The sequence below is a fragment of the Mytilus trossulus genome, chromosome 1 (assembly GCF_036588685.1).
Source record: "Mytilus trossulus isolate FHL-02 chromosome 1, PNRI_Mtr1.1.1.hap1, whole genome shotgun sequence".
Taxonomy (NCBI): domain Eukaryota; kingdom Metazoa; phylum Mollusca; class Bivalvia; order Mytilida; family Mytilidae; genus Mytilus; species Mytilus trossulus.
Window position 1 is genome coordinate 67,593,694 of NC_086373.1, and position 26,242 is coordinate 67,619,935.

General features: G+C 31.9%; 1 protein-coding gene and 2 long non-coding RNA genes across 4 annotated transcripts; 2 read left to right on the forward strand and 1 right to left on the reverse strand.

The window, feature by feature from the left end:
- Positions 1–747: 747 nt before the first annotated feature.
- Positions 748–9,004, forward strand: LOC134709669 (uncharacterized). 2 transcript variants are annotated; one of them, XR_010106015.1, is made up of 7 exons: positions 748–868; positions 1,880–1,907; positions 4,611–4,638; positions 5,090–5,134; positions 5,687–5,860; positions 6,955–7,063; positions 8,724–9,004. It is a non-coding gene; the product is annotated as an uncharacterized LOC134709669 (long non-coding RNA). The 2 variants fall into 2 exon arrangements; XR_010106017.1 differs by lacking the exon at positions 1,880–1,907 and having other exon boundaries at positions 748–1,071.
- On the reverse strand, positions 8,835–11,110 carry LOC134709680 (uncharacterized). The gene is made up of 3 exons (XR_010106018.1): positions 11,000–11,110; positions 10,407–10,507; positions 8,835–8,881 (listed from the first exon to the last, which is right to left on the reverse strand). It is a non-coding gene; the product is annotated as an uncharacterized LOC134709680 (long non-coding RNA).
- Positions 11,111–19,555: 8,445 nt separating this feature from the next.
- Positions 19,556–26,206, forward strand: LOC134683090 (rho-associated protein kinase 1-like). Its single transcript, XM_063542170.1, has 3 exons — positions 19,556–19,770; positions 22,980–23,058; positions 23,764–26,206. Exons 1-3 carry the CDS (start codon positions 19,701–19,703, stop codon positions 24,308–24,310), a joined length of 696 nt encoding a protein of 231 aa, XP_063398240.1. The 5' UTR covers positions 19,556–19,700; the 3' UTR covers positions 24,311–26,206.
- Positions 26,207–26,242: the final 36 nt, after the last annotated feature.

The following is a 26,242-nucleotide window of genomic DNA, read 5'->3' on the forward strand; positions in this document are numbered from 1 at the left end:
GAGTTATTTATTTTCAAAATCCTCCTGCCCCCCCCCCCCCCCCGAATATCAAATGGTCGTCCCCTTACTAAACTAAATTAACTAAACTTTAACAGCACAATTATAGTTACATTAACTCAAAATAAAGACATGTTTTGTGGGGTGTTTTAAAATTAAGAAAGTAAATATACTAGGCAAAAAAAAGAAACATAGGTTTTTAATTTGAAAATAACACATATATCAATTTCAAATATTTTCATGATTAAAACTAGTAACCTGAAAGATTTATCTATCAAATTTACTCATTTATAAAAATATCGGAAAGGACGTATAATGCCATTTTCAGATTTCAAACAAATAACAATTTTTTTTAAATTTTTACCTGTATAGAGTTGGAATCGAGTTGTCCTTTTTGTCATTTATTGTGTCGAACACGATTGTTAACAAAAGGTAGCATTACAAAAAATGAAAAAGTTACAAGTCTACGCAAAAATTAGAGAGAACGAGCTATTGGGATGTTGGCACCAGGAATGACTTGCAGGTTGCAAATTATTTTAATGTCTCTACAATGACTATTGCAAGGCTTTAGACTCGTCTTAGAGATACTGACATAACAAATGATCGCCCCCGTAGTGGTAGGCCACGTGAAACGACATTACGTCAAGACAGACACATCCGCATCTTTCATCTCCGGAATCGATTTGTAAACGCGTCACAAACGCACAAGGATAATAGTTACGCTGAACGGTGCCCACTGGTCACCCTATAAATAGTACTCTTCTGTGTAGTAATATTGTAGTTCTAAAAATAGAATACCAAAAATAGACAATTCTTCTTTCTGTTTAGCAATACACCATAGATCTAAAGCCTGTCACCGTCTGTATTATCTGTAAGTAAAATTAACGTACTGAGCAATTGAATACAATGAATAACACAAACTTCAGTTTAATGAAGTTATTCAAAGCAAAATATTTGTTTCATCCATTTTGCATGATTTGTCATTTGTGATGACACGTTTTTTAAATGTTCGAATCACAGACTAGAAGGAAATCTTTTTTTTTCAGAAGTCCGCGGAAAATGTAGATAAGAGTGGTATGTATGCATTTAATGTATTATATGAAAACATTTAATATGATGGCAACATACCCTATGTTTATATAAAGCTGCAACTATCAATCTTTTTGAACTTAAAACTTGCAATCGTTTCTGGTAAAATGGCTACTTAGGCTTGATTGAACGAATCATTTTTTGTTTCATGATTACCTTACACAAATATTTAATTAGATTACATGTGGTCATCTTAACCAGAAATAGGATTTGTTAACCTCTGTTGGCCTTAATATGCTAGAATGGGGTAACTTCTGGTCACCTTATTCATATATAGGATTTGGTGACCTCTGGTCACCTTATGTAAATATTGGATTTGGTGACCTCTGGTCACCTTATGTAAATATTAGATTTGATGATCTCTGGGATCTTATGTTAATATTGGATTTGGTTCCGTCTGTTCATCTTATGCAGATTTCAGATTTGGTTATCTCTGGTAATTAACATTTTCATACAACTAGTTGATGTTTTTCATATCATTTGTAAAAAGTTTGAGACAATCAAAGAAAAAGAGAAAAGAAGAAGAACAGGTTTGATATACATTAAAGGTCAACAAGAATATAGAATATTATTTTATTAAGTTTGATATATCGATAAAACTTTACACAATGAACATTATCTTTCACGATCATCTACAAACAAATCTAAGAAAAATCCTTGATCTTTCAAACTTTGCCAAGGACATGGACAGTTGATAATTTAGTCAATTTCTTCTTATCCTCATCAGACACTTTTGGATACATAAAATTGAATTTACTAATACAATTATCATATGTTTATCTTCTTTTATCAGAAGTCGTCAGAAAATGTAGATGAGAGTGGTATGTATGCATTTAATTTATTGTAATAAACATTTAATATGATGGAAACACACAGAATGTTTATATAATGCTGCAACTATTCAACTATTATTCTTTTTGAACTTAATAATTGCAATCGTTTCTGGTAAAATGGCCACTCAGGCTTGATTGAACAAATCATTTTTTGTTTATTGATTACCTTACACAAATATTTATTTTGATTACATATGGTCATCGTAACCAGAAATGGGATTTGATAACCTCTAGCATGCTAGAATGGGAAAACTTCTGGTCCCCTTATTCATATTATGGAAGTGACCTCTGGTCACCTTTTGATAATATTGGCTTTGGTGACCTCTGGTCACCTTATGTTAATATTGTATTTGGTAACCTCTGGTCACCTTATTCATATATTAGATTTGGTTACCTCTGGTCACCTTATTCATAGTTTAGATTTGGTTACCTCTGGTCACCTTATTCATATTTTAGATTTGGTTACCTCTGGTCACCTTATTCATATTTTAGATTTGGTGACCTCTGGTCACCTTATGTTAATATTGGATTTGGTTATCTCTGGTCACCTTATGTTAATATTGGATTTGGTTATCTCTGGTCCCCTTATGTTTATATTGGATTTGGCTATCTCTTGTCACCTTATGTTTATATTGGATTTGGTTACATGTTAATTCTAGCTTTGGTTACCTCTGGTCACCTTATGTTAATATTAGATTTGGTGACCTTTGGTCACCTTATGTTAATAATGGATTATGTTACTTCTTGTCACCTTATTCATATATTAGATTTGGTGACCTCTGGTCACTTATGTTAATATTGGATTTGGTAATCTCTGGTCACCTTATGTTTATATTGGTTTTAGTTATCTCTGGTCCCCTTATATTTATATTGGATTTGGTTAGAAACGTCGCACGCTACTGGTGTTACTTTGGTGAAATCACGGACAAGACACATTCATCTTGTTAATTTTTAAACATAAACTATGATATTATAAAGTGTTGTATATCATTTTAAAGCTTTTAAACTCTTCTTTCAGATTATTGCAATTTTGTATATGTAACAGACCATTTTCATTAATTAAAACTCAATAAAACCTTTATTTTGCAATATGATTTCCTTGTCCCGCGTTACACTTTTAGTTTTGTGAAATTCTGAATACCGTAAAAAACATATAATCTTTTTACCAAACGATATAAAAGATTGTCTAGCACAAGCAATTTATAAGTGGTTTATGACGTAATGTCGATTTTTCTCTTTTGAAAAGACGGAAATATAAGAAAAAGGGATCAAGATGATACAAATTATGTGTCCCATGCAAGAAAGGTTGTCGTAATTTTTTAAAAATTATCCCAGAAAGGGAATTCAAGAGCAATCCCCATGTCGAAAGTAAAAAATTCTTATACTAGTATTTTGTACAAAGATCACACTTTCGCATCATGTAATAATCAGGAATTTTTAAAGCAAATTCTTTTTATTCGAGTTGATTAACAATGTCCGACATTTTGTCCCCTTCAAACCAAATTAAAGATAGGGTTACGTTTTCTGTGTTTTCATGATGTTTATTTAATACAGTGCCATTCGCTACATAATTTTTTTTATAATGGATAAAAGTACCCAATTTTATCTCTATTTTGATATTAAATTCCCATAAATTAAATCTAAGATACAAGATATCAGATAAAACTAAAATGTCCGACACAATGTCCCCACATACAATTTTGACGTTATTTTATAAAATATGCTTCTAACGTTCCGTCTAATTGTCATGATTGCGGTTTTCACAGACGATTTGGAATACGGCTACTTTATTTTGTTGCTTAATAAGAAAACTTTAAAATTAATGTTTTATTTTGAAGCTCTACCGATTCACAAAGAAGGGGTGGGAAGAGAGCTTGATTTCCTCGCGGAACTGAAGTGTTTTCCGGACTATAATAGTCGTATCCGCTATAATACAAATTGATAGAAAAAAAACCAGCTATAATAATTGTTCTCGATAATTCCTTTGCATATATTTGTGCAGAAATGCAATGCTAGATATGCCGTAGTCCTTTTGCCTTGACATTCTGGAGTGCAAAAAATAATGCATTTGCAGTGCATAGTTTATCCATAAAAAAAATCGATTGCCCTTATAATTGAAATGTATATAGTTAAATGGTTTCAATTCAAGTTACTTTTTTATTTTTAATAAAACTAAAGCTTAACATATTTTATCTAAGAAAAAAAATCCTTTCTTAGGGAATAATTCAATCCTTTAAAATTTATTGTAAAAAGCCATCTGAACAACATGCATTCCAACGTTTTTATTTTGTCTTACGTCTTTGAGTGTGTAACGTTAGGTGACACCAGTATCGTGCGACGTTTCACACCTCTGGTCACCTTATGTTAATTCTAGCTTTGGTTACCTCTGGTCACCTTATGTTAATATTAGATTTGGTGACCTCTGGTCACTTTAGGTTAATATTGGATTTGGTTATCTCTGGTCATCTTATGTTATAGAATATTATTACATGAAGTTTAATATGCCTATGAAACTTAACACAATAGACATTATCTTTCATGATCATCTACAAACAAATACAAGAAAAATCCTTGACCTTGCAAACATTACCAAGATCATTGGCAGTTGATAATTAAGTAAAATAATACTGATCCTCATAAGATAATTGAATTTACTAATACATTTATCATATATTTATATTCTTTTTTCAGAAGTCCTCAGAAAATGTAGATGAGAATGGTATGTATGCATTTAATTTATTGTGTCAAGCCTTTAATATAATGAAAGCATACACTATGCTTATATAATGCTGCAAATATAATTCTTTTTGAACTTAAATCTTGCAATTGTTTCTGGTAAAATGGCCACTTAGGCCTGATTGAACAAATCATTTTTTTTGTTTCTTGATTACCTTACATAAATATTTAATATTGATTACATCTAAACAAGAAATGGGATTTGTTAACCTGTGGTGGCCTTAACATGCTAGAATGGGGTAACTTCTGGTCACCTCATTCATATATTGGATTTTGTGACATCTGGTCACCTTGTGTTATTAGATTTGGTGACTTCTGGCCACCTTATGTTAATATTTGACTTGTTTACCTCTGGTCACCTAATGCTGATTTCAGATTTGGTTACCATTGGTCATCAAAACATAAGTCATGTTATGTTTTTTTATCATTTGTAGGAATTGTAAGACAATCAAAGAAAATGAAAAAAAGAACAAGAACAGGTTTGATATGCATTACTGGTTCAGCAAGACTATATTTTATTGTATATTAGTCAATACACTTGATTCTCAAAGAAAACAGTTTTTGCTGGTTAAATTACATATATTGGTGATGTCGTGTTTTTTTTTAAAGCATTCATAGAGTAGTTACATGGTAGGTAAGGAATGGTGAATGGGTCGAAAGGAACATTCAAACTAAAATTTGGAGAACAAACTGACAAAGCTGGACCAAAAAATTAAAAAAGATTGAAATTTAAATTGCAATCATTATAATTCAATATAGAAAAAACAAAACTGAGCAACATAAACCCCACCAAAAACCAGGGTGGTCTCATGTTATCTAGAATGGTTAGCAAATCCAGCTCATTATGCGGTGTCCATGATATTGTTCATGCTTGAGTTTAGGATCCCTTGGTATATTACTGTATCATTAGAAATCATATGTCTACTGTGAATCATATACATGTCACTTTGCCAATCTGTAAGACATTTTTTTAAGTTGTAAGAAATTTCATAACGGTGCCTAATATGTCTTATTCCATATATTTTTTTTAGCTTAACTGCAAGAAAAGATCACAACTGTATCTCACTTCAGTTCCAGGTGATGTTGACTATCAAGTTAAATGCTTTAACCGAGGCTCCTGTCGATAACGAATCAACCAAAAAGGCTGTTTTCCGAAAAATGAAAGGGACATCTGCCCCAAAAAAGGATGACAATGAGAAAACTAAGTAAGTGTTTGAGGGGAATTCAATTGTTCAGATTTTACGAACATTGGATCTATAATGGCTACAAAAGCAATCGTCTTCTTGATATCCTTATTACATACTAAGAGTATACACAAAATACACAATAGAAAATGCAAACAACTAGATTAACATGAAATATATAAAACATACATTTTCCAAATACCATGATCATTATGTATTCATCTTCTTAATAATCAATTATACACTGAGTATTCTCATCTATTTTTCAATAATTATTCTAGACTAAATTTGAAACAAAATTCAGTTCATATATTCATAATCAAGTCTATAATGCAATCTATCTTTTTGCACTCGAGGTCTACAAATGTATTATATAGAAAATGAACAATTGTGTTAATTGCGAATGGAAATGATTCAAACACAAACATACTACCAGCTGTTCAAAAATAGATTTTGTTTGAATATAACTCTATGGACACGGGTAATATGCCAAAGAGAAAACAACCCGACCAAAACGTAAAAACAACTCAAGGTTGTGCAAGTTTCATATTTCTCTGTGTACTAAATAATAAACTTATCAAAGCAAACTGACATGCAATCAATCATTTTAAAATTAATCGCATCGTTAGAATACGAACTATAAAATCATATACAATCTACTTCTTACAGGTCATAAACGTAAAACAATCCACACTACATTTTTATCGGAAAGCTAGGTAGAACAATTGATGTACAAATTACTATTTAATTTGGCCTTACAATTCGACTTGGTCCTATGTTTTATTGTAGATATGTATAACATTGCTATTCTCATTTATTTTTTAACGGTTTAACATGCTCTGTTTTATTGTAGCTAGGAAACATTTGAAATTATTGAATAAAATATTTGTTATTAATGACAAAAATTAAGCATTATAGTACCAACATACTAAAACATTTTAAAAAGAATATTTAAGTCAATTAAATTACATTTTTGTAAAGTATTTTCTTTGTTCAGATTAAATTAGTCTTATTAAAACTAGAAGTCAGAATTAAAATAGTGTCATTATATAAAATAATGTAGGTAAAGAAATGTCCTGTAATAATAAAACTGCTGTCTTAACTTATATTTGCAGAGAATTTATTGGCCATGTTATAGGCGAACTAAATAAAACAAATGTTAACAAGGCAATTCATGGGAAAGTTTTGAGGCCTTTTAGAAGACAATAGAGACAATGCTGCCAGGTAATGATTTATTAGACACATCACACGTATTATCTTAACTTCAAACATATTTGATCATTTGCTTAAAACATATTACCTACTTGAGACAGCAAACAGACCTAGTCAAATGTATATATATAGCCAATTTATCTGTTTGACAAAATCTTCATTAGGAATAGGTATTAGTTATATTAAATTATATACATTTGGTAACATCAGTATCTTTGCAAAACATATCAAGAGCAAACTGTATATGTCCTACTTTTAAAGCCTTTATGCACCAATGTAACATATACATTTTTTGAATGAATATCAAGAAAAAGCAGTTTTTCTAAATCAGTATAATATTTCATTATTTTGGTCATTGAAATAGTTTACGAATGGATTCTTTCTTTTTGTGGGTCGATTTGAAACTGCCATCATCATTAACTTTTCGCCCCTGTTTTTTACAACACACTTTCGGCTTACTGAAGAGTCATGATCAGTTTTTGAACTTTTGGATTTTCTGCTTGGAAACAGCGGATGTTGCTTTCGCTTTCTTGTTGTTTTGGAAAAGTTGGTTGTCTTACAAATATGTAATGCCGTTGTGATTGCTTGTAAAATAGTCTTTTTTTTCACGTCAATTGTCAGGAAGTTATCATTGTTTACATATATATTCCCTCAATTTTTCTTTATATAGCCTGTTCGGTTGTTTCTTTGTCTTCCTTTAATTGTTGTCTTGTTTCATCAATTGGGGTAGACTCTATGTCAGGTGATGAAAATACCATTTTTTGCTACCATCACACAAATACAATGTATACCATGGCTATTGGCAAAACATGTACATTTAAATGAGGTCAAATAAACAACTGATACATTTCCCAATCTGGACAAAACCTCTAGATCTGCGCCCTACAGTGAGGTCGATGTTCCTTTTAGACGCAATAAATTCAGCTAAATGAACATGCTTACACATCCCTAAAAAATAGGAGAGAATGGAACATAAATAACTGCATTATACCTTTATGGTTTACTTTCAATTGTACAACCTTCAAACAAAACCACTAATGAACATTCAGTAAAGATTAACTTAAATTAAATCGCATTGTTTTAGAAAAATTGATGAGTCAAATGATTATTTGCACTTGTATAACCTGATGACGCCTTGTTGGAAGACAAAAACAATCAAAATCGAGGAGACTCTTAACCCAAAAGACATTCACAACAGTAAAAAAATAAATAATAAACAACGCGAATTCCACTAAAAACCTGAAGTAGAATTAGATGCTCCAGAAGGCTAAGCATTTGTGGGACCATATACGGCACCCGCGAAATTAATAATCTTGATTTCAACAATTCTTACTTGATGGTGTACTTTTAAACATTGTTGAACTGACTTAAGATAATAAAAAAAACATACCTGTAACCTCTTGTTGTTGCAGCTGGACAATTGCACACTACATTGACAATGTCTACATTATAAATCGTCCCAAATGCTGTCTGTGATGGAACAGTGCATTCTGTGGATGAAGTCAATTGCACCATTTGTTCAAGTTCTGCCTTGCGCATATTCTCTGCTGTCAATTTACTTTTGTCTTCCCTTTTTGATCTATTAATAAATTATTTCTTAAAAAATTGAATTCACAGTATTTAATATTCAATGTAATTGCATCTTTAATTGAAATTATCTTTCTAATTTCAGACGATTCAAGTGAACGACAAGAAGAACAGGATTGTGACAAATTTAAACTTACTTACTCATTAAACATAGTTACATTTACATGGAGTAAGATTATTGAGTCCTCTACTCTGTTATTGGCATACCCACCAAGGAAATGGTATTTCATGCCCAGGAAAAACCTGAAAATGACAAAATGTTATTGAGTTTGAATTTATGATTTATGTTTGAAGGAACAAATAGAAAGTACATAAAATTTTAATGATTATACATTATATTTTTTGTTTTTAATAATGTTTTCATACACATCAGGTTTTGCTAGACTACATTTTTCATTTGTCTGCTTTTATGTAATTATCGACTTGCATTGACGATTATGATTTTTGTATTAAATTTGCATAACCCTATCATGAAAAAACGGCAATAATCTCTCCGTATAGTTAAACAATTGTATAGTTTATATCATTTTAAGTCTTTGGTACCCACGAAGAAGTAGGATATAGACAAAGTGTAACACTTTTTATACTTCAGGTCATAAAAACAGAGATAGTTCAGTTTATCCCCAAAATAAAATATAATTAGTTACTATTATCAAATAGATAATGATTAGATGATGCTTAAAATTTCGATTTTGTAATATATAAGGTGTATAGTATCTTAATGAAAAAATATGTCTTCCATAGTTGGCCCATCGACATCCCAACTTGTCAGTACACCAGTTGTCTAACAAGTAGTCTGTTATTTGTTTGGAAGGCATCTTCTCTTGCAACATTTGAACTTTTTGAAAAGTATATTTGTTGATGAAAAATTATATTGACACATTTCTTTTGAGTATAGGAACAAAAGCTAAAGATTAAACACGCATGTACTCATAAACATTGTACATTTATAGGTAAGATCTTCAAATCGCATCAAGCAACTCTTTGTACTTTTAAATTATTTTACTGATATAATTCAATAGAGATTCATTGCTATATGTTTAAGTGGGTTCTTTTTATCTTTTATCAACCAAAATTTATGTTTTTTGTAAGTGTCACTAGTTCATGAGATAAATATTATTATGTAAAATTATTTATCTAATATTCTTTGCCAAAATTCAACTGAAATTTGTGTTGACGTTAATTGTATTAAATTTGATATGCAGGAAATGATGTTTCTTTAGATGAATCTTTCTTAGCATTGTCTATAAATAATTGGTCAATTGTTAAATAACTATCACTGCACGAATATGTGAATAATGTCATAGTTTAACCTGTAATTTTTACAGACAAATATATTAAAAGATATAATTGAATGGCCTTTATTTATCTTTTATATCCATATCAGATTTGGTCTTGACTCCGAATGATGTAACTAATTGTAAATAACATGACGAAAATGAAGTGTTAATAAGCAATGCTATTGAATTTGAATTATTGTCAACTTTGATACCCACAAACCTTGGACATAAATCAAATCCATGATTTTCAGCCGTAGTCTTCAGAAATCTCACAACTATTTTGACAACCAGTATCATTTGACGAGATATATTACAAAATATGAGTGCCCCGTCCTTGCTGTTCATCTCTTGCAAAAAGAACATAGAATGAATAACCATAGGCAGTTAAACAAAACATATGTTGTTAGTTTATTGTCACACAGTTAAACTTTTTTTAAACGTATCAATATTTTAAATTGAAATTTCCATGATTATATATAAGTATATACCTTTATATGTAACATCTAAAACCACCACATTTTCTCCTAGTTTCATTATTCTTTTTCTTTGTGCTTCATTCTGGTAAATAATTACTAATGGTTATACCCCCCTACAATGTAAATGTTACATATTTATAAATGCCCATAAGTATGAGTATGAATTACATATTGTATGTTAAAATCATGTTCATATAATGGAAGAGAAGACGACAAACTAGCTACATTGTTCTCATATTAAATAACCTCAATTAAAACTGAAAAGACAAAAATGTAAGCTCTATTGACAAAATATATGACGTGTGAACAAGTATAGCACTTAAAACAATCAAAGGGATAAAAAAACGAAAATACAAAACATCTATTATAAGAAGTCAGATATACGTTCAGTCTACAGAAAAATCGTCTGTACAGCTCTCATTGAATCATTTTACGGACAAAAACATATACGAAATTGAACAGACGAGTACTATAAAAAATATGTCATTTGAACATAAGGCAATCAAGTCATGTCTGAAGAACAAAACAGGGTATCAATCAGTAATTTCTGAATTACTCTTTATCAGCATTATGCTTATATCAGTCATTAAAATTTACAAAAGTACATTATTATATAAGAACAATTTCTCTTTCAATTCTTGGTAGAAAATTATCTCTTCCTTCAGTATTTGTGTGCATAGCTCTGGTTCAGCTACAGCTTCATTCTGGTGAATTCTCAAACAAAGGAAGAAAAATGAAATTTAACCAACTTTTATAGAAGTATCATAGATCAATACAAGTACTGACATATACAGAACCAATGTCAACAGTACAGCTGTATACTTTGACCAGAAAACACCAAAGTTCATTTACTGTGTAAAATGTTGCGGGAAGTGTTAACCATTTAACATCTGTATAGTGTGATACGAGATAACCGATTCCAATACAAATTCATTGTGACCAGAGGTTACCAAAGCCAATATTTTTGAACGGTGACCGGAGGTTACTAAAATTAATATCGGTGTATGCTGACCAAAGGTAATCCCATTCCACTAAAGGGTGACCAGTAGTAACTTAAGTTAATATATGTATACGATGCCCGGAGGTTAGTTAGTTTTGTTTAAACATATTTATTTATAGTGGATTGGGAAACAAGTTTTGCAACTTATATTAATCCCTTTCCACTTTGCGGGTGCGAGTGCTGCCTTGTAGCGGCATTAGCCTACTCTTTTTCGAAATCTACAAGGGTGTCTTTAACGTGCAAGAGATATGGCTCTCTCTTAACACGGGTCAGCCATTTATCGTCCCCGTCCGACGGACTATCATCGTTTCCTCAAGACCATACTCGCGAATGGTGTCAAGGGAGAGCCGAAAATTGAGTACCTGAAATTTTCATCCCAAACGGGAATCGAACCAGGAACCTTTGTGTTAGTAGTCCGATGCACTAACCACTACACCACGCCTGCCCGGAGGTAATTTCATTCAATAATATGAAAGGGTTACCCAATTCGATATCTGTGTAGGGTGACCAGAGGTAACCACATTCAATATCTTTTAAGTTGACAAAAGATATTCATTATTTATGAATTGTAACCATAAGTAACATAAGCCAATCTATTGTAGGGTGACCAAAGGTAACCATTTTCAATATGTTGTGTAGAATGACCAGAGGTTACCATAGCCAATATATATGTGGGTGACCAGAGGTTACCATGTTTGAAATATATATAGGGTGACCAAAGGTAACCAACGTCAATATATGTCTGGGGTGACCAGAGGTAACCATATTCAATATCTTTAAAGGTGACCAAAAATAACCTTATTCAATATCTGTGTAAGGTGACCATAGGTAACCTTATTCAATATCTGTGTAGGGTGACCAGAGGTAACCATATTCACAATTTTGGTAGGGTGACCAGAGGTCACCATAGTCAATATATGTCAGTAGGGTGACCAGAGGTAACCATATTCAATATCTTTGTATGGTTACAAGAGCTAACCACATTCAACATCTTGGTAGTGTGACCAGAGATTACCAAATTAAACATATAAGTAGGGTTAATACAGGTACCTAAATTCAATATTTATGCATGGTGTCTAAAGAAAAATATTTTTTTATCTATGTATAGTGATCCGAGGTAACCACATTTCAAAAAAAGCCAATTGCTATGTATATTTGTTGACAATGGCAAAATAATTAGATATATGTGTACAGCGACCAGAAGTTACTATATTAATTATAAAAGTAGCGCAAAAAGTGTGAATCGAGATATCCGATGCTAACCAAATTCATTTTTTGTGAATTGTTATCATAGGTAACATAAGTCAATTTATTGAATGTTGACCAAAAGTTACCATTTTCAATATCTTTGTCGGATGACCAGAAGTAACCATAGCTTATATCTGTGTGGGTGACCAGAGGTAACCATTTTCAAAATATGTGTAAGGTGACCCGAGGTAACCTCATTCAATATCTGCATATGGTGACCAGAGGTAACCATATTCAAAATTTTGGTTGGGTGACCAGAGGTCACCATATTCAATATATTTGTAGGGTGACCAGAGGTAACCATGTTCAATATCTTTGTAGGGTGACCATAGTCAATATATGTATAGGATGATCAGAGGTAAGCACATTCGATATCTGTAATGGGTTAACCAGAGGTTACCTTTTTCAATATTTGTGTAGATTGATCAGAGTCTACAACGTTCAATATATGAGTAGGGTGAACGAAGTTTACAAAATTTAATATTTAAGTAGGCTAAATATAGGTAACCAAATTCAATATGTATGCACGGTGACTAGAGATAACCAAATTATATATTTGTGTATGATAAGAGGTAACCAAATTCAAAATATGTGAAGGGTGACCAGAGGTAACCCCATTCAGTTGATGTGTGGGGTCACTTGAGGTATTTAAAGTTCATATATGTATAGAGTGACCAGAGGTCACCACAATTAATTATGTAAAAGGTGACAAGATGTAACAAAATTCAATATCTGAGAAGGCTTGCCGGGGTGACCAGAAGTAACCAAATTCAATATCTTTTAATGTTTAAGAGAATTTAATGCATGTGTTGGGTGACCACAGGTAACCAATTTTGATATATGTGTAGGGTGACCAGAGGTCACCACAGTTAATATCTGAAACGTGACAGGATGTAACAAAATTCTATATCTGTTTAAGGTGGCAAGGTTGACCAGAGGTTACAAAATTCAGTATCTAATTAATTGTAGGTAAATTCAATATATGTAAAGGGTGATCAAAGGTTACCAAATTCAATATATGTGTAGGGTGACCAGAGGCCACCACAATTAATTATGTAAAGGGTGGCAAGATGTAACGAAATTCAATATCTGTGTAGGGCCATTCAATATATGTCATGAGAGTGCAAAATAGGACATTAGGTTTTTTTTTCTAAAAAAAAAATAAGCCATGTCACTCGCTTTAAGATATAAATAGAGTAAAGGGTGAATCTTCTATGCATTTTCAATTGTTTCTTTTAAGTGAATTATTATGATTATTGATTATTTGGTATTTTCTTTACTTTTTGTATCTCTCTCAACAGTATCCTTTGAAATATGGTTATTCCGGAATTTTGCATTAAGCTAATATCCGTATTATATAGCAGCAATTATAAACTGTGTATCCCCTTAGTAACGTACTTTCACTTTAAACCGGAAATCATGTACTTTTTTTTGTCGCGTATAGACTCAATTTTAACCATTTCTGTTCAGGTGACCAGTGGGCACCGTTTAGCGTAACTATTATCCTTGTGCGTCACAAACTGCACGACAAACCCACGGAAAGACATAACAACAGAATATCTGCTCAAACAGTTCGTTATCGATTGCGCCAAGTTAGTCTAAGAGCTCGTCGTCCATTTAAGGGACTTATTCTTACGCAGCGTCACAGGATGGCGCGACTTCAATGAACACGGGTACGGATTCGATGGAATATGCAAACATGGAGACAGGTTCTTTTTACCCATGAATCTAAATTCAACTTAAATTTAGCGACGGCAGAGCCAGTGTCTACCGGAGACGCAATGAACGATTTTCTGATGCGTGCGTGCAGGAAACAGATCGGTTTGGTGGTGGTGGAATCATGGTATGGGGTGGAATTACCTACCAGGAACGCACCGAGCTCCAAATCATCGTTGGTAATCTAAATGCAACAAGGTATAGGGACGAAATTCTGGCTCCAGTTCTCCCGTTTCTCCGAGGACATCATTTTAACCACGTTTTTTCAGCAGGACAACGCCCGTTGTCATGTGGCACACATTTCGATGACCTTTTTGGAAAATAACCATATTCGTGTGTTGCCTTGGCCAGCAATGTCTCCAGATTTATCACCAGTTGAACATATTTGGGACGAACTTGAACGACGTATCATAAATAGCCAAAATCCACCGGAAACGCTAGCCCAGCTCCGAACAGCACTTTTCAGGGAATGGAACAACATCCCTCAAGATTTTATTCGACGTCATATTGATTCCATGCGACGGAGGTGTCAGGCGGTCATAAATGCAAAAGGTGGTCATACAAGGTATTGACAAGTTAACCTGAATTCTGTACTCGTCCTGTTAAAATTGTCCGAAAATGTGCAATATTGTTTTCAATAAAGAAAACTTGTGATTGTTCTCTTCAAAAGCATGTTAGCTAACTATTCCATTAAATTTTTGTTATCATTTTTTTTGTATAAAAAATTTAAACGATCTTATATAAGCATACAATTTTTGCCTAGTATATTTTAACATTTTATGATCTAACTTAAACTTTTTATGTAACTATGTTCATAAATTTAGGGTAAAAAAATGTGTTTGTTCTATTGTATAAATTTACATTGAATTCAATTTGAGCATTTAAAACCTAAGTTGATTGTATATTTCTATTCTGTGAGTGGAAGTATAAATAAAGACGCACAAGATAGAATAAAGCGCAGTCAGTTTTAAAAGGCTTTGAATTGACAATATTTAAAAAATTCAAACGAGAAAAATAACGGACTAATAAGTGTACCAAAAATGAAAGAAAAACAAATATGCATCACAGCAACACACGACAGCCACTGGATTACAGGCTCTTACATGAGACAGGCACCTACATGCAGAATGTTGCTGGGTAAACACGATAGCGGTATCCCAAACCTCCCTCTTTATCTTGGAAAGATGTGTAACAGTCCGACATAAAAACAAACTATAGCAATCAGTCGTAAAAGGCTTAACTCATCAGATGGATCCAAATACATCTTACAAAAACACTGAGTGGTCGTGGCCTGGTACTTATACATCCAAACAACAAAAAGACACAAGTACATATATGAAGACTATGCTAACTAATTTGCTAACGTGCTTTCCCAGACTCAACTATCAATTATACAAATTATATATGCTTCCGGGTGCGGGTTTTATTTTTTTCACTGTCTTGAAGATCCTTTTGTTGCCTTGGGCTGTTTTGTGCCCATTGGTTGGATTGTTGTCTCTTTGACACATTCCTCGTATCTATTCTCAATTCTTAGTAATTTGACCGTAACAGGGCATTTATAAAATGTCATATAGGTGCCAAGATAAAGTTACCTTCCTAAACTAGATTATTGCGTGACCCTCATCATCAGTTATCTATTAGTTTCAACCAAGAGGTGGGGACTTTTAACATTAACGTGACTTAAAATATATTTTCCGTACAAGCAATATAGATGCTAGCTATAATAATTGGGGTACTTTAACTTTGCTATTTTATAGTGTTTCTTTCTATGTTGTGATGTAACACTATTGTTCCAGGTAAGGGTGAAGGTTGGTATATTGTACCTATTCTAAAAAGCGTTTAAACCCACTGCATTTGTTTGCACCTATTCTAAGTCAAGAACCTGATGTTCAGTGGTTGTCGGTCGTTGATATGGTTAATATTTTTTTCCGTTTTTAATATAGATTAGACCGTTGGTTTACCCGTTTGAATCTATTTTTTTCTTTCTATAGTAATTGTAGGGCTCTTTATAGCTTGCTGTTCGATGTGAGCCATGGATCCATGTTGAAGACCGTACTTTGAACTATACGATTACCTTTTAAAATTATGACTTGGATGGAGAGTTGAACTTGTCTCATTGGCACTCATACCACATCTTCTTGTATCTATTTAAAAAAAAATGATATATATCGATAAATAAAATTTTCGATAAATTAAGGGACAGTTAAAAGTCAACAAAGGCTATTATTGCAAGGTGACTTATTCTAACGAAAATTAAGTAATGAAAATATTATTATTTTTATTATTAAAACGTCATTAGCTTCACTTTTCATTTGTACGGAATAGACGCAACCCCTTTATTTGAAATCAACATACTAGCAGTAAGAACTACAAAAAACAAAAACTCCTAAACAATGAGGTCCAAAGACTGTAAATGGTATAAATCAGATATAAAACAAATAAAAAGAGCAACCCATCTATCCTTACATAATGTCAAATTCATAGTTGTTTGCATATGGATCCAAATGAGGTCGCTCTTGCTTGTTTTTATAAAATTGCAACAAACTAGCTAATATAAATGGTGAATAAATATTGCAATATAACGCTTTTATGAAGGTTTGAAAATTCAAATATAAATATGATGCTTAAATATGATGTTGAACTTCCTTTAAAGTAGTCAGACCGTTAAAAGAAATCGTTTTAGTCAGATCGTTGGAGGATAAAACGTTTTTTTACTGAATGTGTTTGCATATGTATTAACATGTCATAACTAAACTTAATATGTGCTTGATATTCCTACATGTATGATGAAGACCTAATCTTTCAAACAGTTTAATTGAGGTCTGAAGCTGGCATATCAGTTATTGTTAGTCCTTTGTTAATGTTTGTATTATTGTCATTTTGTTTATTTTCTTTTGTTACCTATTCTGACATCGGAAATGGAATTCTCTTAAACTGACTTTTAACGTGCTTAATGTTGTGTGTTTTAGTTCCTTCAAATTGGCTAGAGGTATAGGGTAGGGTTTAGATATCTAAAAATATGTTAAACCCCACCGCATTTGTGCACCTGTCAAAAGTCAGGATCCTCTGGCCTTTGTTAGCTTGTTTGATTTTTATGCCCCACCTACCATAGTAGAGGGGCATTATGTTTTCTGGTCTGTGGCTCCGTTCGTTCGTTCGTCCGCAGGTTAAAGTTTTTGGTCAAGGTAGTTTTTGATGAAGCTGCAGTCCAATCAACTTGAAACTTAGTACACATGCTGCTTATGATATGATCTTTCTAATTTTAAAGCCAAATTAGACTTTTGACCCAAATTTCACGGTCAACTGAACATGGAGAATGAAAGTGGGAGTTTCAGGTTAAAGTTTTTGGTCAAGGTAGTTTTTGATGAAGCTGAAGTCCAATCAACTTGAAACTTAGTACACTTGATGCTTATGAGTTTGTCTATGCATTGAAGACCCATTGGTAGCCTTCGGCCATTGTCTATGGCACGCCGTTATTATATTTATTCAATTTCGAGATATCTTATTTAGTTAAATAAGATATCTTATAAACTAATTGAGATATTTTAACAACAACATGAGATATCTTATATATTAATTGAGATATCTGATTTATTAAATGAGATATCGTATATATTTTAAAATAAGATATCTTATTAAAAAGTTTATAAAGATATCTTATTAAAATGTTTTTAAAGATATCTTTTCAAGTGTTTATAAAGATTTCTTATTAAATATATAAGATATCTTATTTAAAATATAAGATATCTCTATTAATTTATAAAATATCTTATTAACTATATAAGATATATTTAATATAGTTAATAAAAGAGATATCTTATTTACTTAATAAGATATCTCCATAAGTTAATAAGATATCTCTATTAGTTTATAAGATATCTCTATTAATTAATAAGATATCTCTATTAGTTTATAAGATATCTCTATTAATTAATAAGATATCTTTTAAAGTATGTATTTAGAAGATATCTTTATTAAGAAGTAAGATATCTTATATACTTTATAAGATATCTTATTCATTAATAGAGATATCTTATTAACTTATAGAGATATCTTATAAACTAATAGAGCCTCAGATATCTTATAAACTTTTAGAGATATTTTATTAACTTATAGAGATATCTTATTAACTTATAGAGATATCTTATAAACTAATAGAGATATCTTATAAACTTTTAGAGATATCTTATTAACTTATAGAGATATCTTATTTAATTGGTTATAAAGATATCTTATTTAATATATAAGATATCTCCATAAGTTGATAAGATATCTCTATTAGTTTATAAGATATCTCTATTAATTAATAAGATATCTTATAAAATATGTATTTAAAAGATATCTTTATAAAGAAGTAAGATATCTTATATACTTTATAAGATATCTTATTAATTAATAGATATATCTTATAAACTAATAGAGATATCTTATCAACTTATGGAGATATCTTATATATTAAATAAGATATCTTTATAACCAATTAAATAAGATATCTCTATAAGTTAATAAGATATCTTGTTAAATAAATAAGATATCTTCAAATTTGAATAAATATAAAAACGGCGTGCCATACTTGTCTGCCCTTTGATCGGGTTGTTATCTATTTGACACATTCCCCATTTTCATTCTCAATTTTGTCTTGCATGTATATATTAATTTGTGTATATTTCGAGTGAGAATGATTCAGCATTATAATTATTTTGAGAGTGATTCAGCAATATAAGAGGCTCTGGATGGGTGGTTACATAGGCGGAAAAAAATAGTCTATATAAGAAAAATGGACCAATCAAAATGAAGAATAGAGAATAATTGGGTGCAAAAATATAAAGAATAGAGAATAATGTAGTGCTGAAATATAGCAAAATAGCGAAAAATGGCATAAATAATAAAGACTACAGAAATAAAGGACCCAACATCTAGACCCTCATATAATGATTTTGATACTTCACATTATACTAAATTTGGAACTAGGAAGTTGGAATAAATTTTCTCCTACTTCGAATATAATACTTTTTCAAACATTTCTTATAGATTAGATTTAATTTAATTTTCATCCTTTTTAAACATTTTCAATGAAATATATTTAAATTTCAAGCAATTTGCAGTTATATAATGCACAACTTTTACACGAAACATATTAGGTTTATGATAATTTTGAACCGAAACGCATGATGATATTTCTTTTTCTAAAAAACTGAATTTGGCAATTTTAATATATATAAGCTAACTGAATAATTTATATGCATAGGTTTATGTGCATTCATAGGATTAAAAGACATAACATGTTACTTTAATACAAGTGTACTGATAAAGGAAACGTAGTGATATATTTTTCATTAAATATGGAAAAGAAAGGAAAAAATATGAAGATTCAAAAGAAAGGAAAGATCGGAACTGAAAAATCATTTGAAGGTATGCCTAAAATTTTCCTCTAGTGACAAGTAGGTCAAGATATTACGAAACGAAATTCAACTAATTGCGGATGTAGGTTTGTTAAGTCCAGGGGCCGTGTCAATGAAAGTATCCTAGGATATGTCCTAAGATAGGTCTTAGGACATTATTTAGGATGGTCTTAGGACGTGTCTGAGACATGTCTTAGGATGTAAAACAAAGCTGTCTTATGACAGTCCTAACTACGATGGTCCTAGGACCATCCTTACACATTTATTTAATTGAAAATATATGTAGAGATTTGTATGAAATAGATTAAATTGTATTTTAGAACCTATATGTTAAGACAGGGAGGATGACTCTTATATAGAAAACAATTAACGCAAAATACAAGTTAAAGTTTTTACGGAATACTAATAAATACGTTATTAAATATGATAAAAGATATAATTAAATTTAATAGGAAAACAAAAGTAAATGGTCACAAAACTTTGTGATATTCGTGCTGCAATTTTAGTACATAAACTAGTTTTGTACTTAGGTCCACTCGATTTCATTACATGTATCGAATTTGAATTAGGTAAAAAACTAAACTTTTCCCATATTTGAATTATAATTCAATATATCAGTGTTGCTTATGCTGATAGTATTATTTAGTCTTCAAAAAAGGCAACACGAAATAATTTATTATAATACAATTAAATCTATAACAAATATTAAACTTGGCAATATTTTTTATTAATTTTATCTAATGATAGTTTAATATTGTATTAGTATTTTTAGTATTGAGTTTATGCCATATTTGTTGTTTTTATTACGTTTTAGGACAATTTAACCGTTAGGACTATCGTAAGACACCTAATTGTTTATCCTAACTTTAGGACCAAATTTAGGACATATCTTATTTTATGAGACTTTCGTTAACCTGACTTAGGACTAAGACGTGTCCTTAGACCATCCTAAGACATGTCTTAGTTCTAGGACAGCTTCGTTGACACGGCCCCAGTTTTTGGTCCATTTGAATGATATTTTTTACAACCAGTTAATATAAAAAAAAATCAAAAAAAATCGATGATATTGAATTACGTTTTGTACCTTTTATAATGAAATAAAGCAAATTGCTTATTTTATGCAGATGTCATACCATCGTGTATTAGGGAAAAAAACAGAATTGTTTTAGAGAAATTTTTCTACTAAATATTAATTTTTAACATACTATCACTATAATAAATATACGGTAAAGTTAGAAATAAAAAAGAAGTATAGAATCTGCTTTGATTCTTATAAATGACCTTTATGAGCTATCAAAGTCTTCAATGGAAAGAGAATTATCTTACCCTGTAATGTAGGAAAAGAACCAACTAGTTCGAATATATAACACAAGTTTCAAAACCTTACTCAAGTACATCCTTAAATATATATCATGATTTCCATATCAACTTGGGGAAACCCAGACTAAATAGAGGGTCCATGATCATACGAAATTCTAGAAATACATTATGTAGATCTGCATTAATTCTTGACAGTTCTTCGAAGAACAGTTTTGGACATCGACATATTTTGTGGCATAGTTGATCAAGCACAGTTCATTCTTGTTAACTTAGAACAGATTTGAGAGTAACACTTAAAAAATTGTAAGAGTCAAACTTTCTACAATATACCAGACATTTAGCCGTTTGGAACTGTTATATGACTTATTATTATGTCAGTAAACCTGTTACAGACAGATTAGGACTGATTTCAACTGTGCATTATAAGAGATGATCAAGCTCGCTAGTAGGGGCTGAGTATTGTAATTATGTCTTATATTCCATTTTACTACACTGTACATCCAAACCCTTAATTTGATAAATCTATCATGGTTACAAAACGGTCTTTGCTTTGCATTTGCTCCATTTAACATTTTATATGCGGAAAAAATGTTTATTTGCATTCAAAATCCGTGAAAGGGATAAATAATTATAGAAAAATATTTTAGTAATCAGTAATATTCATTAATTATTCGCTATTCTGTATAATAAAGCACCCCATTATTTGTATTTCTTCATGTTTTAAATTTTTTATTCTGTATAAATATTTTACCCGATTTTCAAAATCCTGTTAAGCTGTGGTCACACATTCACGATTTTTACTACCGTTCTTGACAGGACCATTCCCGATTAAAATTTATTAAAAGTCTGATCAAGATCCTGTGAATCGTGGATGGAAATTCAAACTTAAATTAAAATTTGTAAAAAAAATAATTTGATCACGACAACAATCAGATAGTGTTCAGGAAGCACCGATATTCAACCGTTTCTAAGCGAATAAGTCCCGATAATCCCGTTCTGAATCCGCTTCTAATCCGATTTGTATTTTTCGCCAGGTAAAATTCGACCGACTCTGTCACGACTGCGTCCCGACTCTACCGAATGTAATCCGACTGAGATCAGACAGTGACCAGACAGTGAACCGACGCTGACGGAAGTTATTTGTTCGAAAACTGTCGGCATATTCGGGATGATCAGGTACTGTCGGAACGTAATCCTATCACGGTCCGCTCTATCGCATTGCAAACGGCTTTGTCTGGTCTCAGTCGTATTGTATTCTGTAGTTGTCGAGACTCTGACGTGGGTATCGTTGACAAATTTCGTATCAATAACGGGACTGTTTCGGAGCGGTTTCGGCAAAAAACGGTTCGCAATCGACAAGATCTGGATGCAATCTGGACTCAATCGGCAGAAAAACAGCTATGAAAAATTACTCCGGATCATTCCCGTTTCACAGGACACCGTCCAGAATACACAAGACATTGTTCGGAATTCGATCCGATACAGCAGAATCTGTCACGACATAGCCACGATTGTTATCCGATTAGACAAAATCGGCTGAGTTGCCCCGAATGTTACGGGACGCACCTAACTATCGGGATGCTTTGCCGAACTATTCGGACCCTTCCCGATCCGTAGGAATCTGTTACGAACTAAAACGAATGCGTTCAGACAATGATAGGACATTCCAGATAATTGAGGATACCAATCCGACTTTTTCACTTTTCATATCGTATTGCTGTCTGATCTCAAACGGGAGCAATAATCGGCAATGTGTGAACCCCGCATTAACTCCGTACACACCCTTCTATAGAATAAATCACATGATCATTATCATTTACAACACGTTATTCTCCGAAGCATTTTAGCGTTCCTATTTAAAAAAAAAGGATTGCTAAATAGTTTGACAATTTGTTGCAGATACTGTCAGTGAATCAGACTTTGTAGAAGATGAGTTAACAACAAATAAATTAGATGAACACAGAAAGGCTCTGTTGGGGTATGTTCGATTGTTAAGGTTTTGACACGAAAAGCTTTAACATGACGTATGCGATACATGCGTACTACGTGTATGTAATTAAAGAGTTGTTAAATGTGTGCAAAATAAACCTATACATCGTGTTGCTTTCGAACTGTTGTTTCATGTTTATAAAATACAAGAACACTCTACTAAAAAGTATATCCTAATAAAAATATTACAGTCATTCCTTAAATAGGGGCAAACATGTTCAGAAGGTTGAGAGAACAAATGTTTCATCAAAATTGGTAGACAACTATTTATATTCTATGATGAAAATCACATGTAATATTGACTCTTATCGTTTTAAACATGCATGACATGGTTTACATTTATATAGTTTTACTTGGATGGAGAGTTGTCTCATACCACATCTTCCTATATCTATGACATATTTGCCACTGGATGTTCAGCAACAAACAATCAATATTTGTTGTTGTTTTTAGTTTAATATATTAGTGAAAATAATAAACTGTTAACACTGAAGTCGACAAACAAGGCAACTGAGATAAACAGTGTATTGCAATAGTTGTTTGTGCTATTATGGCTTCCTTATATATATGGAACATAACTTTCCCAAAATAAAATTTTATTATAGCCTACGTTAAATTGGATATCACTCTTTTTGTAAGATTAAGAATTTATGCGTAACCCGCAGATAATATAAATGTGACTATATCACTTTAGGAATTTTGGAAAAGATATTTTGGAGGCCGCTGTTGATGTTTTGAGAGATGAATTTATGCAGATTGCCATCGAAGGAGGCCGACATGGTGCAAAACTTGCGTTACTTGGCAAGGATCTGGTTGAAAGTCATAAACAAGAAATAGAGAAAAAGGAAAGCGAGCTTTTCGAATTAAAAAGAGAAAAGAAAGATCTAGAAAATGAACTACGAAGGGAAAAGGTAAAGAATGATAAATTAGAGATGTTAATCAAGCGAAAAGGTGCGGAAATCAAAAAGAGGCAAGATGAGTTGGATAAAATGAAAAGATTGATGAAAAAGAAAGAAAACGATTTAGCATCCGAACAAAGGGCACATAATCAAAGGGAAGATGAACTTAAGTCTGAGCTACAAAAGTTGAAGACAAAATACAATGATTTGAGCGGTAAACATCTGGCAAAAAAAGCTTCTGGTAACATTGCAAAGGAAGAGCTCTCAAAACTGCGGAAGAAAATAACAGAACTTGAGCAACAGTTGGAACAAGCTAATGCAAAGAAAAAAGTAGGGAAATAGTCAAACAAATGTTATTTGTTTTGGAAATAATATTTGCAGATACGACAGAAGCAGACTCTTTGTCAAGCAGCTTCCTTTTAAACAATATTACTGACATTTTCGCAGTAATTTGTTATCGTGTTCTTTAGTATATAAAGAAACACAGTTTTTATGTGTAGTCACTAGTCAGGTTTAAAACTTGATTATGATAAATTTTAATAGAAAAACAAAGGATATTGATTTTCCTGCAACTTTTTTTTATTTACAACACATACATTTATATGTATCATTGTCATTTTGTTTAGTTTCTTTTGTTACCTATTCTGACATCGGACTAGGACTTCTTTACTATGCGTATTGTAACGTGTGTTTATTTTTCTACGTATACTTTGGCTAGGAGTATAGGGGGAGGGTTGAGATATAAGAAAACTAATGCTTAACCCCGCCGCATTTTTGCGCATGTCCCACGTCATAAGCCTCTGGCCTTTGTTAGTATTCAATTTGTATGATTTTTAATTTTAGTTTCTTGTGTATATTTCGGAGTTTAGTATGAGGTCCAATATCACTGAACGAGTATACATTTTTGATTAAGGGCCAGCTGAAGCACGCCTCCGGGTGTGGGAGTTTCTAGCTGCACTGAAGACCCATTGATGGCCTTCGGCTGTTGTCTTCTCTTTAGTCGGGTTGATAAAATTGAGAATGGAAATGGGGAATGTGTCAAAGAGACAATAAACCTTGATGTCTCTGTGACACATTCCCCATTTCCATTCTCAATTTTATTATAAACTGGTATGCAATTCACATGTACATATGCACCATGAAAGTATCATATTTATGTAAGTAGTTCAGTTATTGTTATGTAATTATTTCATTCTTGATAAAATTGTTTATATTAATGAATTATAGTCAATGATTTACCTTCTCGACAGGAGCATGTTGAAGGATGTGCCCTGCTATATTATTTAAGTTCCAAATGTTTGTGTTGAATACAATTATTTCGTCATTTCATCATGTCTTCACATTCGAGTGAAGTATAGCGATTCAATAAGTGTGTGTCCCACGCACAAAGCGTTACGGAGGAAGATAGAAATATCGAGTGTCCATCCGTCCGTCCGTCCGACCTTGTAAGCTCTCAGGCGTGTACAAGATTTTTATAAAACTCATAACATAGGTGTATACCAGCAATCATTATGTCTCGAACGAGTTTCGGTGTTGTATCTCTGTTGTGTCGTAGTTCTCTTATGTATGTATTTCAAACGTTTCCTTAGTTTTAGTTTGTAACCAGGATTTGTTTTTTCTCTATCGATTTATGAATTTTGAACAGCGGTATACATGTACAACTGTTGCCTTTATTTATTTTTTTTACTTTATTTATTTCGGTGTTGTATCTCTGTTGTGTCGGAGTTCTCTTATGTATGTATATGAAACGTTTCCTCAGTTTTAGTTTGTAACCCGGATTTGCTTTTTCTCTATCGATTTATGAATTTTTAACAGCGGTATCCAACTGTTGCTTTTATTTATTTTTAAAAGTTTAAGTCCCTTGGAAATATTGCTTATATAGAATATTGCATTGTTAGCGCTCTCATGTGTTCAATTTTTGACAGATTTTTTTATCAAGCTTATCATAGAATCATAGTTTTATATTAGCAATTTCTCAGACGAAAAACCAGTGCCAATCAATTTTATCTTAAAGAGTAATGTCTTTTGAAATATTAATTATATGAACAATTATAGCAATGATATCGCTCTAATTTGTACAGTTCTTGTCAGATTTTCAGATCAGCGATGTGTAGGTCGATTTCGAAAGTTATTGTCATATTTTTAGAAGAGTTATGCCCTTTTGAAATATGAACTATTTTCCCTTTTGAATGGTCTAACATCACTAATTTTCGGAGCCCTATATAGCTTGCTGTTCGGTGTGATGTTGAAGGCCGTACCTTGGCCTATAATGGT

Bases quoted from the DNA above. Each gene is read 5' to 3' on its own strand.
- LOC134683090 (XM_063542170.1), top strand. From the start codon at position 19,701: ATGGAAAAGAAAGGAAAAAATATGAAGATTCAAAAGAAAGGAAAGATC. The intron at 19,771-22,979 runs GTATGCCTAAAA...AATTTGTTGCAG, and splicing joins AACTGAAAAATCATTTGAAG to ATACTGTCAGTGAATCAGAC. The intron at 23,059-23,763 runs GTATGTTCGATT...ATATCACTTTAG, and splicing joins CACAGAAAGGCTCTGTTGGG to GAATTTTGGAAAAGATATTT.